The 15331-nt window shown below is 38.6% G+C and overlaps 1 protein-coding gene across 2 annotated transcripts; it reads right to left on the bottom strand.

Moving 5' to 3' along the window:
* Positions 1 to 237: 237 nt before the first annotated feature.
* C2H5orf22 (chromosome 2 C5orf22 homolog) lies at positions 238 to 15256 on the bottom strand. Of its 2 annotated transcripts, none has more exons than XM_076330397.1 (9): positions 15116 to 15256; positions 12409 to 12554; positions 11063 to 11212; positions 8227 to 8689; positions 6138 to 6200; positions 3819 to 3940; positions 2860 to 2926; positions 2113 to 2252; positions 238 to 738 (listed from the first exon to the last, which is right to left on the bottom strand). In XM_076330397.1, exons 1-9 carry the CDS (start codon positions 15212 to 15214, stop codon positions 606 to 608), a joined length of 1383 nt encoding a protein of 460 aa, XP_076186512.1. In that variant the 5' UTR covers positions 15215 to 15256; the 3' UTR covers positions 238 to 605. The 2 variants fall into 2 exon arrangements, with proteins under 2 accessions (XP_076186512.1, XP_076186513.1); XM_076330398.1 differs by lacking the exon at positions 15116 to 15256 and adding an exon at positions 14797 to 14852.
* Positions 15257 to 15331: the final 75 nt, after the last annotated feature.

Genomic DNA, 15331 nt, shown 5'->3' with positions numbered 1-15331 from the left:
TGATTTGACAGTAAAAAAAGCCCAGCAACGAGCATCTCTTACTTTAAAAAAACAAAAAACTTTACGCAAGCAGTACGTGATCTGACTCCACTTAGTTTCTGTAGGGGGATTCTTGGTCATCTCGAGCACAGCAGTTAAGAAAAATCACTATGTAAACCTAATGTCTTAATGGCATTATTGAGATAAGTTTTTTAAAAGGTACAGTGCAACTCAGGAACATGTCTGTACTCACCAAACTCCATCAAAAAAAGTTTAATTACATAAAAGAAATCCATTTACTTTAAGAAGTTACATATACGTATTTTTTTTTTTACAGACACTTAAAGAAGTCAGATGAAAAGTACATCTGATGCACAAAAAATAGTTTCTCTTGCACCAATTTTAAGAAGCAAGACAGTAAAAATAATAATCACAGAAATAATCTGAATAAAGCCAAACGGGTAACAGTTCAGATGCAGCTTGGAGAAAGCAATGCAACTCGAAACTAGCTCTTGGTCAGCTTGGGTTCTAGTGCCACCTGCTGAAACAACAGTATTTTTCCCCTTGCAACCATAGCTAATATGCAATTTAATCCACTGCATTAGAGGGCAATACATGAAGAAAGGTCACAAAAAAGATGAGGTGCTTGAGTAATCTAAGTGCACATCCAGAGCACCATACACTGAACCTATTAAATTGAGAACCTTCTCTTGAATGATGTCAACCTGCTCTGAAGGGCAATAGTCATCCAAACTTGATCTGTAACAACGAAACGAAAAAAGCGTGAGAGAGTACAGGTATCGCCACCATCACCACATTTTGTATTCTTGTAATGCTCTGTGTCTAGGCTGAAGCTGCTTTCAAACTGTGGTGAGTTCTGCCTCCCAGTATCCCTTCAAAGCATAGTGCTGTGCTTCTCCTCACTACTTTCAATGGTATCAGTTTGCCTGAAGTTGAATAGAAAGTCTGGAGCAGAGTAGGAATGTGACCTATTCATCCTTCCAGTTCTACTCTCTTCCTGACTCTGACACACAACATGTTGGCAGTCAAAGTTCAAGCAAATGATCTAACTGAAGGACTGCTGGAAAGTTAAGATTGCAAAATTCAAATGCTACTAGTAAAACAGGTAGGAAAACTTGAAAAACAAATCTTCACAATCCCTGGGATATAACATTATTTACAGTATCTATTACTGAACTGCAAACAGATACTAGTAAAAAAGCAGAGCTGACACTTCTTGGATTTTATGTCTGTCAAGATCTACATAATCTGCAACAGTGGATGATAACCCTGCAGCTGGCACAGGAAATACAGCTTTCTTTTATTGTAGGTATTAGCCATACTATTTCTTGTTGACAAAAACAATTTCATGTCACCTTCTGCTATTGTTGCCTGCCCTTTAAGGGCACACTTAGTATTTTTGAAGTGATTAAATTACAATAATTTGTCAACAGATACGCTGTGGTCTTCAAATTAAGTTTTCCCAGGACAGATCCCTGGTTCTCCCAGGTCCCTGGCCTCAAACTCCATCCTGTTCTCCCAAATAATACCCTTACAATCCTGGAAGCATAACTTTTACCCCATACAAAGCTTTACTAGAGCTTTCTAGAATATAAATCCCTTTCAGCCTATTAGATGAAAAACACTTCCATCAGAAGTTTCACCGAAAACAGAAATCCTAACTGTAGTACAATGAACCCTAGAACGTGTGATTTCAGCCCATGGAGGCTTGTCCAAGCTAGTTTTGCTCTTACTAGCACAAGTAATAATAGTGGAGATGTACGAACCCCAGCGACAGCTATCAATCTCAACACACACAAGGCCTCAGCACAGGCTTTATATAGCCTGTGCTGAAGCTCATTAAATCATCATGTTTTCACTGCTTTTGAAATCTGTGCTAGCTACTGTAAAGCCCAGTAAAACTGGCCATCAGCACAGAACCTTCCCTCAGCTGTGCAGATACTGTCACTGCCTTATGATCAACATTTTCAAATGTCAATTTTCACTACACTGTAAGGCTTCCACTTTAAGACAGAATTTAAGAAGTGCCAACCAGTGCTATATTGATAGAATCATTTAACTTCGTAAGCACAGTCTGAGTGTTTTAAAGTAAAAGTATCCGCATAGTCTTACCGAGCAACTGTCACAAGTGTGGGCTTAGGCATATCTTTTAGTAGAACTTTAACAGATTGTATGAGGCCTTCGATCTCCTCTTCAGTGCTAACATGGTGAGGAAGCTCTATATAATCACAGGTCAGACCAGCCTGATGGACCTGCATGCAAATTAAACAGATTTAATTTCTGTTGATGAATTATTGATATAGCTTATCTGTGTAAAAAGTCTCTAAGATACCATCTCTAGCCCAGTAAGTAACTTACACCTCTTCAGGCAGTAAGAGTTGGTTTTTTTTCCCCAATGTGTTCTTTAAACAAAAAGAATAAAATTCTGGAGGTTGTATGGATTGTTTCATTATCTCCAGTACACTGTACCTCTCCTATGAATTCAGAGTATGCTGCAGCCCTTGAGGATGATAGGTCTGATCTTTTACAAATAGGTACCTTAAGTTAAGTTCTATAAAGTATATCAATAGACCCTGGTGAAATGAAACCTTCCTTCACAGGAAGCAGCCTGAGACGTCACAGTCATGAAAGATCACATTAATGTTGCCTAAATATAGGCTGGCAGGGTAGAATTTTAGAATCTTTAAAAAGAAAAGCTGGCCTAAATAATAAGACATTAAAAAAAAGGAAAACTACCAAAACCTGACAAAGTCCTGAATTTAAGAAGCAAGTCTGAAATGAAGCATTATCTTCTCCCTCCTTGCTGAAGCTATGCTTTTGAAATCTGTCCACTTTCTGCTCTTTTACCTAGTCACCTACCATTTCGTAGTCTGGGCTTTCCATCCTGGTTTTCAAACTGTGAACTAGTTGAACAAGTGGCTTCATTCTGGAGTTAAAACAAAACCAAAACTCGTTACATAAACAGTTGGAAATACATCTATTTACTTTAAATGGTTTAAAAAAAAGGAAAAAAAAAAAGAGAAACCAGAAGAAAATAGAAGTTATCATGGCTTAGGATCTGAAAATGAAATTTGCCCGTGTCATCTTGCACCTAAGAAAAATGGAAATTATCGGTACTATTGTACTGTTTCACCAGGTCTTTCTTAGAAAGCCCCTATACTCATACCTGCCTCTGGCAAGACTTCTTTTAGGGCAGACCTGGGGAGAAGCTGTTGTAGCTCGAAGTTGTATGAACTGGATAGGAAATGCTTGTGGTCACTGTTACGCAGGTCTGGCAGTAACTGCTGCATTTGATGGGGAAAATGAGTGATTTTCCATCAAGGGAAAGCTTGGAATTTTACTGTTTCTTTTCAGCTGAAAACATTTAGTTTAAAAGCATAGCAGATGCTGCTGAGATGTTTTGTGGACACTGCTGCTCAGGTACAGTCTTTCACTCACTTCCATTTTTCCACAGAAAGCAGATTCTTCAGGAGCACCAAAGAAGTCCTTCTCCATATCCTCCGTAGTTTGTTGCTTTTTTGAGAGCTCTGCTTCACACAGATCACTAAATTTTTAGTCGCCAAATGTGCCTCCCTTCACAGACAATAGAATTTGCATGAAGCTGTACAAGGCTGATCTTGGAAGGCTTACCATAGCACTGAAGACAGCAGACTGCCTTTTCTTTTGTTTTGTCTGACTCTTTCTCCTCTAGAACTAAAGGAAAAATGGTAGCCTTGCATAGATCCTATCCAGCCTCTCTCCTTTTCTGTAAGCAAGGTGGTGGGCGAATCGGTTCCCAAACTACTATTTGCATTTTAAGCCATTTAGAAATCTCCTACCCAGGGTACGAAGCCCACTTCTGTAGGGTCTCTTCATCATCATTGTCACACAAATCTGCAAATGCTGCTTCCAGATCTTCTAGCTGATGAACACGGTTTTCAACACAATCCAGCAAGCCCTCCTTTAAATAAGCACGTGTAAAAGTATGTTAGGAAAAAAAGAAGTAAGAATGTCATGGCTTATCCTATGATTTAAATTCTGAAATGATTGATCTACTGAAAGTGGGGAATCAGAAACAACTGATTCATTACTACAGAACGTCTTTTCAAGAGGATCAGAATGAATGCCTGCAGAAGCTGTTATACCTTCAGAACAAATCAACTCTCTCTGCTCTGTCTTTCCCACAACAAATAAAAAAAAGCCACATCTACATTCTGGCAGAACACACCAGGGAGAGCTAAAAAACTGTATATGACTAATTGTTGGATTTGTTTCTATAGCACTGAAATGCTCAGAGGAGTACAAGCTTTACATTTTTATGATGAAAGGAGAATTTAATTTTTTAAGTTTTAAAAAAAGAAGAATATAATTAAATCAAATGCATGTTCAGAAAAACAAAACAAAATGGGCTATTTGATGCTCTGAGGTTGTTTCAGCTCTGTGTGCCTGAAAAAAAAATAGAATTAATTTAAAATGTCAGTTATTGCTCTGATCCTGCAAAGGTTTATGCCCTTTCTTAAAAAGTTGAGAATACATAAAGAGGCAATCTTCTTGGAGTGAGGCTACATACATGAAAACAGTTTTGTACATGCAAACATTTGCAGAAAGAGATCCTACATAACATATCAAATGAAAAGCAATGCTTGGCATATTTGGTATTAAAAGTGCAGTGGTGTGTGAACAAAAATTATTAAAAAGCACATTGGAATAGATGGGTAACGATTAAGAACATAACAATTCCCTCTTAGGATTCTGCTGGCTGTATCATATAACAGATACTGCTGCTTTTGGCCAGTGATGTCAACTTTGGGCTAATTTCTAAGAGCTGAGGGTATCAACCGTTCATGAAGTACAGCTTTATGATCCTGTCCTGGGGTATGAATAAGATACTTTTCTAAGCAGCACCAGTAATTTACATTAAAGACACATCCGAGCCCCCTCTATACTACTTAAAAAACAAAACCAAACAAAAAACCTCAAACAACACACTATTATCTTGTAGTATGATAGAAATGTACATCTAACCATACTCCGGAACTACAAAAATGGATTTTAAGAAACTCGACATCGAGGATATTTTCTGAAGCTTTGAAAAACACAAAGTTGACTAGCTTTCTACCTTCAAACCCTTTAAATTGACTGTCTCACTATAAAAACATCCACAAATCTAGTCTTGCCTTGTTCAGTTCTATACCTATCCATTACTCACTGTCTGCTAACCGTTTCAGCTGCCTCCTATAAATTTGTTGGCTTTTGTAAATAACGTATGCCCTGAAATCATATCAGGCACTTAAATCACGAGCGTTTACCCCTTTTACATTTAACTACCTTTTAAATAGGCACCTGTTTTTATTGCTGATTGACTAAGAAATATGAGAATCAATTGTACAATCTTCCACATACCTCAATTTCTTTATACACACATTAATTAGGATTCATTAATCTGTGATAAGTATATGTGTTGAATCTCTCTGTAATAGTGTTCAGATGAGATTACGAAAGCAAAGACAAGACCTTGTTTAGAAATTATTTGGTGTAATGACCATTAATATGGCTGTCTCCATGGTTTGGGCTCAGGGCTGAAGGACTATTTTGGCAACTACAGCAGGCTTACATTTCCATGATTCAGAAGCACACAACACATACAATGAAAAGTACATTACAGTGGTATAATACCAGCCTTTCCACATCTAAATAAACAGGTAAAATACCAGTTAGGCATTCAGCACAGCTCTGACTATCAAGGAAGAGCAACTAGGGCAAGGAAGGGGAAAGCCTGGAGGGATAAAAAAAAAAGAACAAAACACAAAAAACACCCCAAACCAAAACAAACCCAAACCAAAGCCCTGTTGAGCCATAAAAAGGAGACTGAAGATGACTTACTATGTTTTCATTTCTTCCTTGTCAATTACCACTTGTTTACAGAAATTAATTTTCACACTCATGCTAAATATTTATGCAATTCACATGTTTAACCAAAATGTTTAATAGGACAGAATTCCTAAGATGCTGCTGATTAGTATTCAGCATGCTGCATAGCTTAATTGGAGACCACTTCATTAAGCACCTTTCATAGGTTCCTTCCTTGTCGTAACTCGTTTTTATTGGGTAAGTCAAAAGAATCATTCCCTCATACATCCCACAAGGAAATACCATACCTCTGTTGCATTTCTGTGAGGCTTCTTGAAATTGTACAACTCTTGCAAAAGCTCATATTCTGTCTTTGAAAAAGAAAAAAGAGGCAAAAAATTAGACTCTTCAAATGAGAAACAAAATCCTCGAAGCCTTCCTTCTTCAAAAAAAGAATTTGATCACCAAGATCATTCCTCTGCTTTAGTACTGCAGACAACTCTCTACAAATGCAGGTGAGGAAGACGCTGTGAGGCTTGAGAAAGCAATACTTCATGGCCTCAGCCAAACATTGTGGAATTACTTAACTTTAAACCTAATTTCAAGAACAGAGCTTTAAAAACTAAGTATTTATCATCTCTTGGTTAAAGAGTCTCTGAAATTAAACATACATGTTGCTGAACTAAGGTCCCAATGAGATGCTGAGTAAAACTGAGATGGCAGATTTAGACAGACAAAACCAACAAGAGAGTATGATTGTAAAGGAAAACAGGACAGGTAAGGGCTTCAGGCTGCCTGGCTAACAAGTTCACAAGTAAACTATTACATGGGCTTGTCAGCCCTATTCCTTGATAATATTCAGGTTTAATTTATCAAGGATAAACAGATCTCATTATTTACTTAACAGCATTAAAAAGGTGAACATTCATGAATTTTTCAGAGCAGAGGGAGAAAAGAAGGGTAGACTATTAAATTTTTACAGAAATACAAAGCATCTTTAGGACAATGTTTTGGATTTTAGACTTTTTTGGTGGGAAGACAATACTCTTCTGGATTGGTGAACTATACTTGCTTTTTAGCTTTTCCTTGGATTCCTACATTTCAAGTGTTAATTTGGGAAAAATTTTTGGATGGAATTATCATAATTTACAATAAAGGGAACATAGTTATGAAATAATAACGATTAATCGTTATATCTAAAAAGGTATGCTGGGTGCTCTGTGCAAGTCCACTTCTGAAAGTGGTTCCCAGAACTGAGAACCCATCATAGCATAAAACCAAAAAAAAGCACAAGAAACAACCCCCCCCCCCCAAAAAAAAAAACAACCCTCCTCCATTATTTTATTCAGAATGTATTTCAAGCCCTAAGAGGGGTATTGAATTTTATTCTTATATGGCAAGACCCCCACAGTGCTTTCCGTTTGCTGTATGCTTCTCTTTCTGATTCAGAACAACTGGCATTGCACGTTGTCTGAAGACACTGTGATCATAAATACTGAATGTCAGAAGCTAACAGAGGTCAGGGACACTATATTCACTTCTTTATGGTGAACAAGAAAGCAGTAGTCTAGCTGAAACTCAAAGATGTCAGATGTTTTCCAGCATAGGCTGAAGTTAAAACAGTGTTTAAAAAGAGAGATTTAAATGCTAAAAACAGTCAGGAGATTGCAGAAGAATTTGTAAACCTAGGTGCCACACCCAATTTTCAGGGCACATTAGTTAGTTCCTAAAAATCCTGTTCATGTCAAGAAAAGGTGCTAACTGCTTTGCACCTTTGAGGATCTACATATTTATGACTCTATACAGGTAAGCTACCTTTGCTGTGCAGCCAAGTTATAAATGGAATACAAGGCAGAGCCTTAGGCTCAAAGCCACAGCATCAGAGACAACAGCTGCTTGCTCATCCTTATACTCGGCAGTCCAGACAAAGGAAATGAGAGTAACAGCCTCTCATCAGAACAAGTTACCACTCTTCAGATAATCACCACCACCATGCCTTTTTGAAAGGCAGAGTCTCCTGATACCATTGTGGCTTTCCAATATGATAAAAAATGATACAATCTGTCATCCCTCCCTGACAAATCTTGCTGTGGGTATTCGGAACATTACCTTTGGAAACCCAAGCATAGCTTTATGTCCCAAGCAACAAGCAGAAATGAGCCATACACCTCTCAGTGTGAATGTGCACTCAATACCAATTTCAAATATAAGGATCTACCCCTATTAGGTTGTTGTAATGCTTTGGAGCAAACACTCCCTTACAATGTCTCTCCTTCAAATATTACCATGAATCATTAATCATGATCAGCTGATCTGCTAATTTAGCTTAGATGACAGTTTCTCCATCGACATAAATCTTTTGTGAATCGTAAGAGGCCTCTCTGTTCTCATGCTTACCTGTGTGTACATTTCTTTGAATGGATTTTTAACTGAAAAAAAATCTAAGTCAATGTCTAAAACATATGCATCCCCTTTCTGCAGTACTTGGCAGACATCTTTAACAACTTCCCTTATTGGGCATTCACCGTTTCTGAGAGAGCTTGAAGCTGAGCACTCTGACAATGTTCCTGCCTTGTTCGGCGCACTTGCGCTTTGTACTTCCTTTTTCTTCAGACTTGGGGTGCTGTGATCAAGGTGACCAGGAACCACTGATGAAGAGGCAGAAACGGTGCTTGCTGTGTCATCTGTATTTAGCTTCAGTCTCTTAGCAGATGCTACTTCACCATTTTCTTCCTGGCTGTTTGATGCTTCGGTAGGATTGATGAGAATGACGTGTAAATTTAAAGGCTTCTGGTTTTCTAGCTGATCAGCAGGGACATAAAGACCATCACTTAAAAAGTAACAATCTGTACCTGTAACCCTACAATTGACAATAACTCACAGTTAATATACATCTTTGCAAAGAGCTTAGGAAAAAGCATGTACACTTAAGGGATCATGAGAAGAATGAGTAGATGTTTGATGGGTAACAAAAGCAATAAAACTGTGTACACAAAAGTATTTATTTTAATCCTCAGGTTTTTAAATTGAAGTTTTTTCTAGTTCTTTATTGCTGAATCAATGTATTAAAATTCACTCTATATTTTTTATGATAGCCCTACAAGGTTTTTAATGGATAAGAAGGATATTCTATGTTAATTTGCCATTGAATTGCATTTTAAAGACAACATCCCGAATTTAACAAGATATTGTCAATCTTATGGCATGTAAGACTGCAAAGCTATGGCTATTTTGTCTTGGATTGCCTATTTTTTAAGGAAAATTCTGTTAGTTGTGCTTCAGAAGTGCCCTGAAACCCATGGATACTGATTTAGTAAAAGTAAAATATTATGAATTAATAGGTAGCATTTAACTTTTCTTTACCACCAATAAAGATTCCCTATTCTAAGCGGGGGAGAGCAGGTAACTTGAGAATGAATAGCTACATATCAATGGTATCCACTTAATTAAAAACAAACAAACAAAAACGAACAACGCTAAAAACTCCACTTACAGTGAAAATTTAAAGAATATTATTTTCAAACCATATTTCAGTACATTAAGCATCATAAATTCAGATTAAAAAATAAGCTTAAGAAGAAGTGTGAACTTCTGCTCACTTGTGTTAAGGCCTCATTGGATTACAGGGTATCATCATCAATCAACCACAAAGACAAGTAATTTCATGAGCAGCAGAAATCTGAAGCTTAGTTCCCCCGTGTCTTGTGGCTGCATTGTCTTAGGCCTGCTAAGGTGACAGCCTGGATCACAACTTCATCTTGTTGATGGGGCGTTCACAGGGCCTCTTCTCAGAAATTCTCCAGGGTTCAACACGAGCTCATGCTACAGCCTTTCCCTTAGTGGGACACTAACTAAGAGATCTATTGCCTATCCAGCCACCTGTTGTCAACAAAACTTTTAGGAAGTTCATACTTCTGAGGACTCTTTCCCTTTCTTCTTTCATGATTTTTGTAAGCCTAGAACCTGAAGAAAAGGTACCTGACCGTCTTCAAAAGGCAGCTGGAAATGTTGCTTTCAAGGTTGCTAAGGCGACCAGAGGATCTGTGGGAGAGCTATTCAGCCACCATGAAGTATTTCTGTATGTGTGCTAGTTCTCATGGTTAAATGTAACTGAAAGCACCAGCTTTTGTCATCTTATTTAGGTTTACTTCAGGCCTCAAATTCAGAATTGCAGAGCTTTTGTGTTTTATTTTAGGTGGTAAAACAAAGCATTTCTCTGCTGCCTTCTGTTAAACTTGCTTCAAAAGATTTATTCCAATATGCTGGCAAGAAACATGATTTGTAAATGTCCATTCAAGCCGTACAAAATCACAATGCAGTGAATATGGTGAATGTGAAATTGTCATTGACTGCATCCCGCAGAATGATGAGGGGCTCTGACTGGAACTTGAATCACAGAATGATTAAAATTGGAAGGGACATCTGGAAGTCTCTTGTCAATCATCTGATTGAAGCAGAACTAACTTCAAAGCTAGATGAGGCTGACCAGGCCTTTGTCCAGTTGAGTTTTGACTTTATCGAAGAATGGAGATTTCACCATCTGCCTGTATAGCTGTTTCAGTGCTTAACTAGTATATTAACTTAAAAAAACAAAACAAACAAACAAACAAAAACACACACATGGGGAAGGCAAGGGAAGGCAAGGGAAGGCAAGGGAAGGCAAGGGAAGGCAAGGGAAGGCAAGGGAAGGCAAGGGAAGGCAAGGGAAGGCAAGGGAAGGCAAGGGATATCTCCTCTTATTCAGCACCAGTGAGGTCCCATTTGACATACTCTGCCCAGGTTTGGGCCTCCAGGACAAGAGAGATGATGACAAACTGAAGAAGGGCTGCTAAGGTGATTAGAGGGCCGGAGCACATGACGGGGAAGCTGAGGGAACTGGGTTTGTTTTGTCCTGATACGGGAGGACTGAGGAGGATCTAATTGCTGCCCTCTGTTACCCAAATTCTCTGTTAAAAATTACTGCTTTCTGAGATTTTGACTTTAATGAAGAGAACTAATTTAAAACTTGGGTAGTTGAAATGTATTGTGAATAGCTAGAATTACCTATAAAAAAAAGAATTTAAGGTACAATTTTAACTGTACCTATGCACACAAATAGTCAGTCACAGTAGGACCTAAGGAACTCACAAATACAAATTAAATTTTCATCTTTATCCAAGAATACAAAAAAACACCCATGAAAAGCTACAGAGATAGCCTTTATATTATTAGCATATGACAGCAGACAATTTACCTGATTGTAGTTGTTGATATGTCTTTCCCAATTAAAAAATGGTGTTTTCCTTCTGAGATCTGCTGAGCCCAGGGTGGGTGAAGCCATACTACTTGAGAAATATGGCCAGCGTAAACAGCAGGCATAATCCAGTTCTCAATACTTAATTCACTGTAATGAATGGAGAAAGGCTGGAGATAATATTGTTACTTTCCCTGTAAGTAAAACATGGCCAAGAACACAACAAACACCTTCCACATCTTGAAAGCCCCCATACAAATCATCTGAAATTAGTACTCTGTGTAAGGTTCACTTCATCAAAGAAAGAAAAAGAGGGAAATCTTTATTCATAAGACAGACCAAAAATGTCTACAGTAGAATTAAAAAACTTAGAATTATAGAGTGCAATCAGCTTCACTCTTAGTATGGCACTTTGATTATAAACTACATGGATTTGTTGTCCTTTTTCTCTTGATACATCACACAGAGGAAAGTACAAGAAGCATCATCAACACAGTTCTAAATAACTTTCAACTGACCTCAAGCAGTATTTTATTGTAAACTGCTCCAAGTAGATTTTAATTATAATCTCAGTAATTAAAGTGAGTCAATCAGCACCTACAGAATAGCAACTTTCCTGATTATCAACACCCTCTTTTTTTAGGTGTATGATATAGTCCACAAAACTTATTCATCCAACAAAGAAAACAAAATAGTGACTATGGGTAGCATGATACAATTACTTACATAGCAATTACATCATCTGGTCATTGCTAAATCACCATAACACTGAAGCAATCGATACTTATTTTAAAACAGGAAAAGAAAGACAATAGCAAAGATCACTCTGTGGCTTGTTACCTACCTAAGAAGTTGGGGGAAAATATTGGTCTTAATGATCTTAATAGGAAAACCTTGTTCAATTTCACATATTCACCATGTCAACATAGGAGATGTTATTTCAATCTCAAAGTCAATTTTGCAGTATGAAGAGAGAAAGGCTGTTTTAAAACCACAGCTGTTCAGACATAAAGCACCCACTCAGGGTGCTGTCCTGTTACTCAGAGGAACTAATTGGCCTAATAACATGATATACTACTGAACAACTAAACAAAGTAAATTTGGAAGTCTTAAATTGCTTGATATGCGACTTAAATATTTGACCACATTCAGAAAACACAATCATAACTTTTTCTGTCAAAAAAAATTAAGTTTTCAGTAAAAGTGAAAAGACAGAAGACACAACTTGAGGCTGACTTACACCTCTTTTGCTCATACATTCTACGCAGTCATACCAATATTCACTGTAAATCAAAGGCAGCAGGAAGCAGACTTAAAAGTATTCTGATGCAGTACCGAGGACTTACCTAAAAAGAGCTTCTTTGTCAAATACAGTGTCTGCAGGCATATTCACAGGAATAAGAAGGTCTGGATGGGAATCAAGATGAACAAAGCTGATGTTACTGGCAGGAAGATGCTTTGAACCAATGGCACGATAGATGAAAGGTAGCACCTAAAACAACACAAATAAAAATATTTCCATTGTAACCAGTGAGCTAAAAAATGCAATGGCTTTAACAGCAAAAACACTAGTCCCACTCGTAATCCTTTAGAATTTGGGTTAGAGGAACGAGGAGATGGAAAACAATACAAAGGGGAAACAACTCCAGCAGCAAGACAGCTCATGAACTGTAATCATTATGAGCCCAAGAGTTCCACACATGAGAAGCTGATGAAGAATCATAGCTTTACTCCCTCCTTCCTTCTTTATAGGAAGTCTTGTTTGCAGAAGCTCTTCTCACTCATCATTCAACTTAATTCCTAGTTTTTTTCATTTACAACTGAATCCCAGGAAGGCATTTCCTCTTCTACAGAACATTGCCCCTGCATTGCCTTCTCCATGCTATAAAGCTTCCTCACCATGCGTGGGTGCTGTGGAGATAAAAACATCTCATTACTTGTGTTTTATAAGTTAACTAATAGAGAGTGAAAACTGATCCCACCATCATTTAAACTTTAGCTGATCTTTTAACCTATCTCCTTTGAAGAAAGATTAATTCCTAATCCCTACATGATTTAGTGGCTGCAATAAAGAGACTACCTTTCTTAACTGCCCAACCTTATCCCCTGCTGAAGGTCTTCACTCAAAGGTGGGAAAAACAGGAGATGAGGCAACTCATCAATTTATAGCGTAGCGAACCACTGAAGTGCAATAATGTAGGGTGGCAAAATGAGAAAAATGATGGCTGATTTATGATACCTCTTACACCGAACTGCAGTACATGGAGTCCCTCCCACAGTTACAGGACAATAACTGCCTTAGCTGCCAGAACAAATCCAGCAAGGACTGTGAATCACATTCCTATTATACAGGGAATGTGAAGACTGTAAAAGGACTGGGCAATAAAAATTACACGTGATCTCTACATTACAACAGAAACTGAGCTAATTTTTTGGCATAAAACTGATTAAGATGACAAATCCTGTGTACTGCATGGGCATAACCATAAAACATGTCTGACAGCTGAAATTTGGACTGTATGCAATCTGCCTAGTAATAAATTCCTCAGTTTACCCACTACATATGCAGTAATATGTACACTACTGTAACAGCAGATAAAACAAGGTTAAAAATAACAAGGGTTCCCTGATCCATGACTTATTACTTCTTTGGAAAAAGGAAGTAATCTGGACTACCTGAAAAATCTACATTCTTTGCAATTAAAGTTAAAAAGTTCTCCTACTTCAGATTAAGAACAAAATTTCCTTTATACCAGCTGTTATTATTAATCAAAGTACGATGCATCTAGTGACACCTTGCCCTAGAGGAACATCAGTGTAAGCAAAGGACTGTATAAAGTTTCTGTGAAGTTCTTATGCTTTGGGATGAAAGGCCATATATGCTTTATGCAAGACAGACCAATGCATATACACACATATACTGAAAACACAGTGTATATATTTAGTATGAATAGACTTCGTTAAGTTAATTGAAAACAGAAGTATAGAGAGTAAAACAAAGATGAACCATTAATAGTCATTATCTCAGTACTCCTATCACAGTGACACTCTTAGTCCTTGGTTACCATGGAAAACCAGCTATCACAGCATCACATATTTCAGTGACTCTTAGCAAAAATGACCTGCGTTAAACTATTTACTTACAAGTTCAGAACATGATTTTCTTTAATAAACTTTATTACACTAAAACTTTCTGTTTGCAAAACACTGATAGAGTTAATATTTTTCACTTTTTCCTCCACAGGGTCTTCATGCCCCCAGCAATCCTCACTGAAATCAGCGGGCTTCTGTACCACTGGCTAAAGAATCCGCTTACTTAGGACTAAGGCCTCGGCTTATGCTACTATAAGCAAACCATATGAGAAAACAGAAACAGCAGTTCAAAAGCAACTCCTTCTTCACCCCCTTGTTTACTTACTTAACTAAAAAAACCAAAGTCCCAAATTTAACATTTCTCATCAAGTGGCAGTCAATCTGCTTGTTGGGATGTGATTATATTTACCAATTTGCTGTTGACATGCCATATACTGTGTAGGGCTGAGCTTCCAAGTACTGCACTAATGCCTAGCTAATTCTAAGAGCAGTGTAATGTAGGTATTGTCTCCTTTTAACTATAGCAACTACGACTCAAGGAAAAAAAAAAAAAGTCAGCAATAATTGCTTAAAAAGACGCCAAAATCCGATCATGGCATTAATTAACTTAATCGCTGAACCGCGAAGGAAATTCAGGTCACCTGGGCATTGAACTTCATTTACGTTTCACTAGTGAAAAAGAACGCAGGTTTAAGGCCTGGGCATGGCTGCGGAGGCGGGGACTATTCCCAAGGAAGCACCTACAGCAGGGAGAACCCGGCTACATCGCGGGAAGGCGCATCCTGCCGGGAGGCGGCCGGCGACCGCACAGAGGTTCCACCGGGCATCTCCCTTCGCTTCCACCTACCAGACCAAGCCTCCACGCTGTGGAAAAAGAAAGAAAGAAAGAAAGAAACGAAGCTACTCCCCATGCACCACCCGAGGGACTCCCCATTCCACCGCCCAGCGCCGGGCACTCACGTCCTGGTGGTCCTCCACCACCCACACCGGCAGCGCCGGGTAGGCCCGCAGGCAGCCCCCGCGGGACCGGTCCCCGCTGCTAGCCGCCGGGCCGCTCATGCCCCAGCGGCCACGGCCCGGGCAGGGCAAAGCGCGGCCCAGCCTCCCTCCCGGCGGGCAGTGCTTCCGCCCGCAGCGCCCTCCCACCGCTTTCCTCTTCCGGAGCCGGCGCGCTGC

Source organism: Aptenodytes patagonicus, chromosome 2 (genome assembly GCF_965638725.1).
Source record: "Aptenodytes patagonicus chromosome 2, bAptPat1.pri.cur, whole genome shotgun sequence".
In the NCBI taxonomy this organism is placed as follows: domain Eukaryota; kingdom Metazoa; phylum Chordata; class Aves; order Sphenisciformes; family Spheniscidae; genus Aptenodytes; species Aptenodytes patagonicus.
Note: the sequence above shows the minus strand (reverse complement) of the source record. Positions and strands in the feature narration are given on the sequence as shown.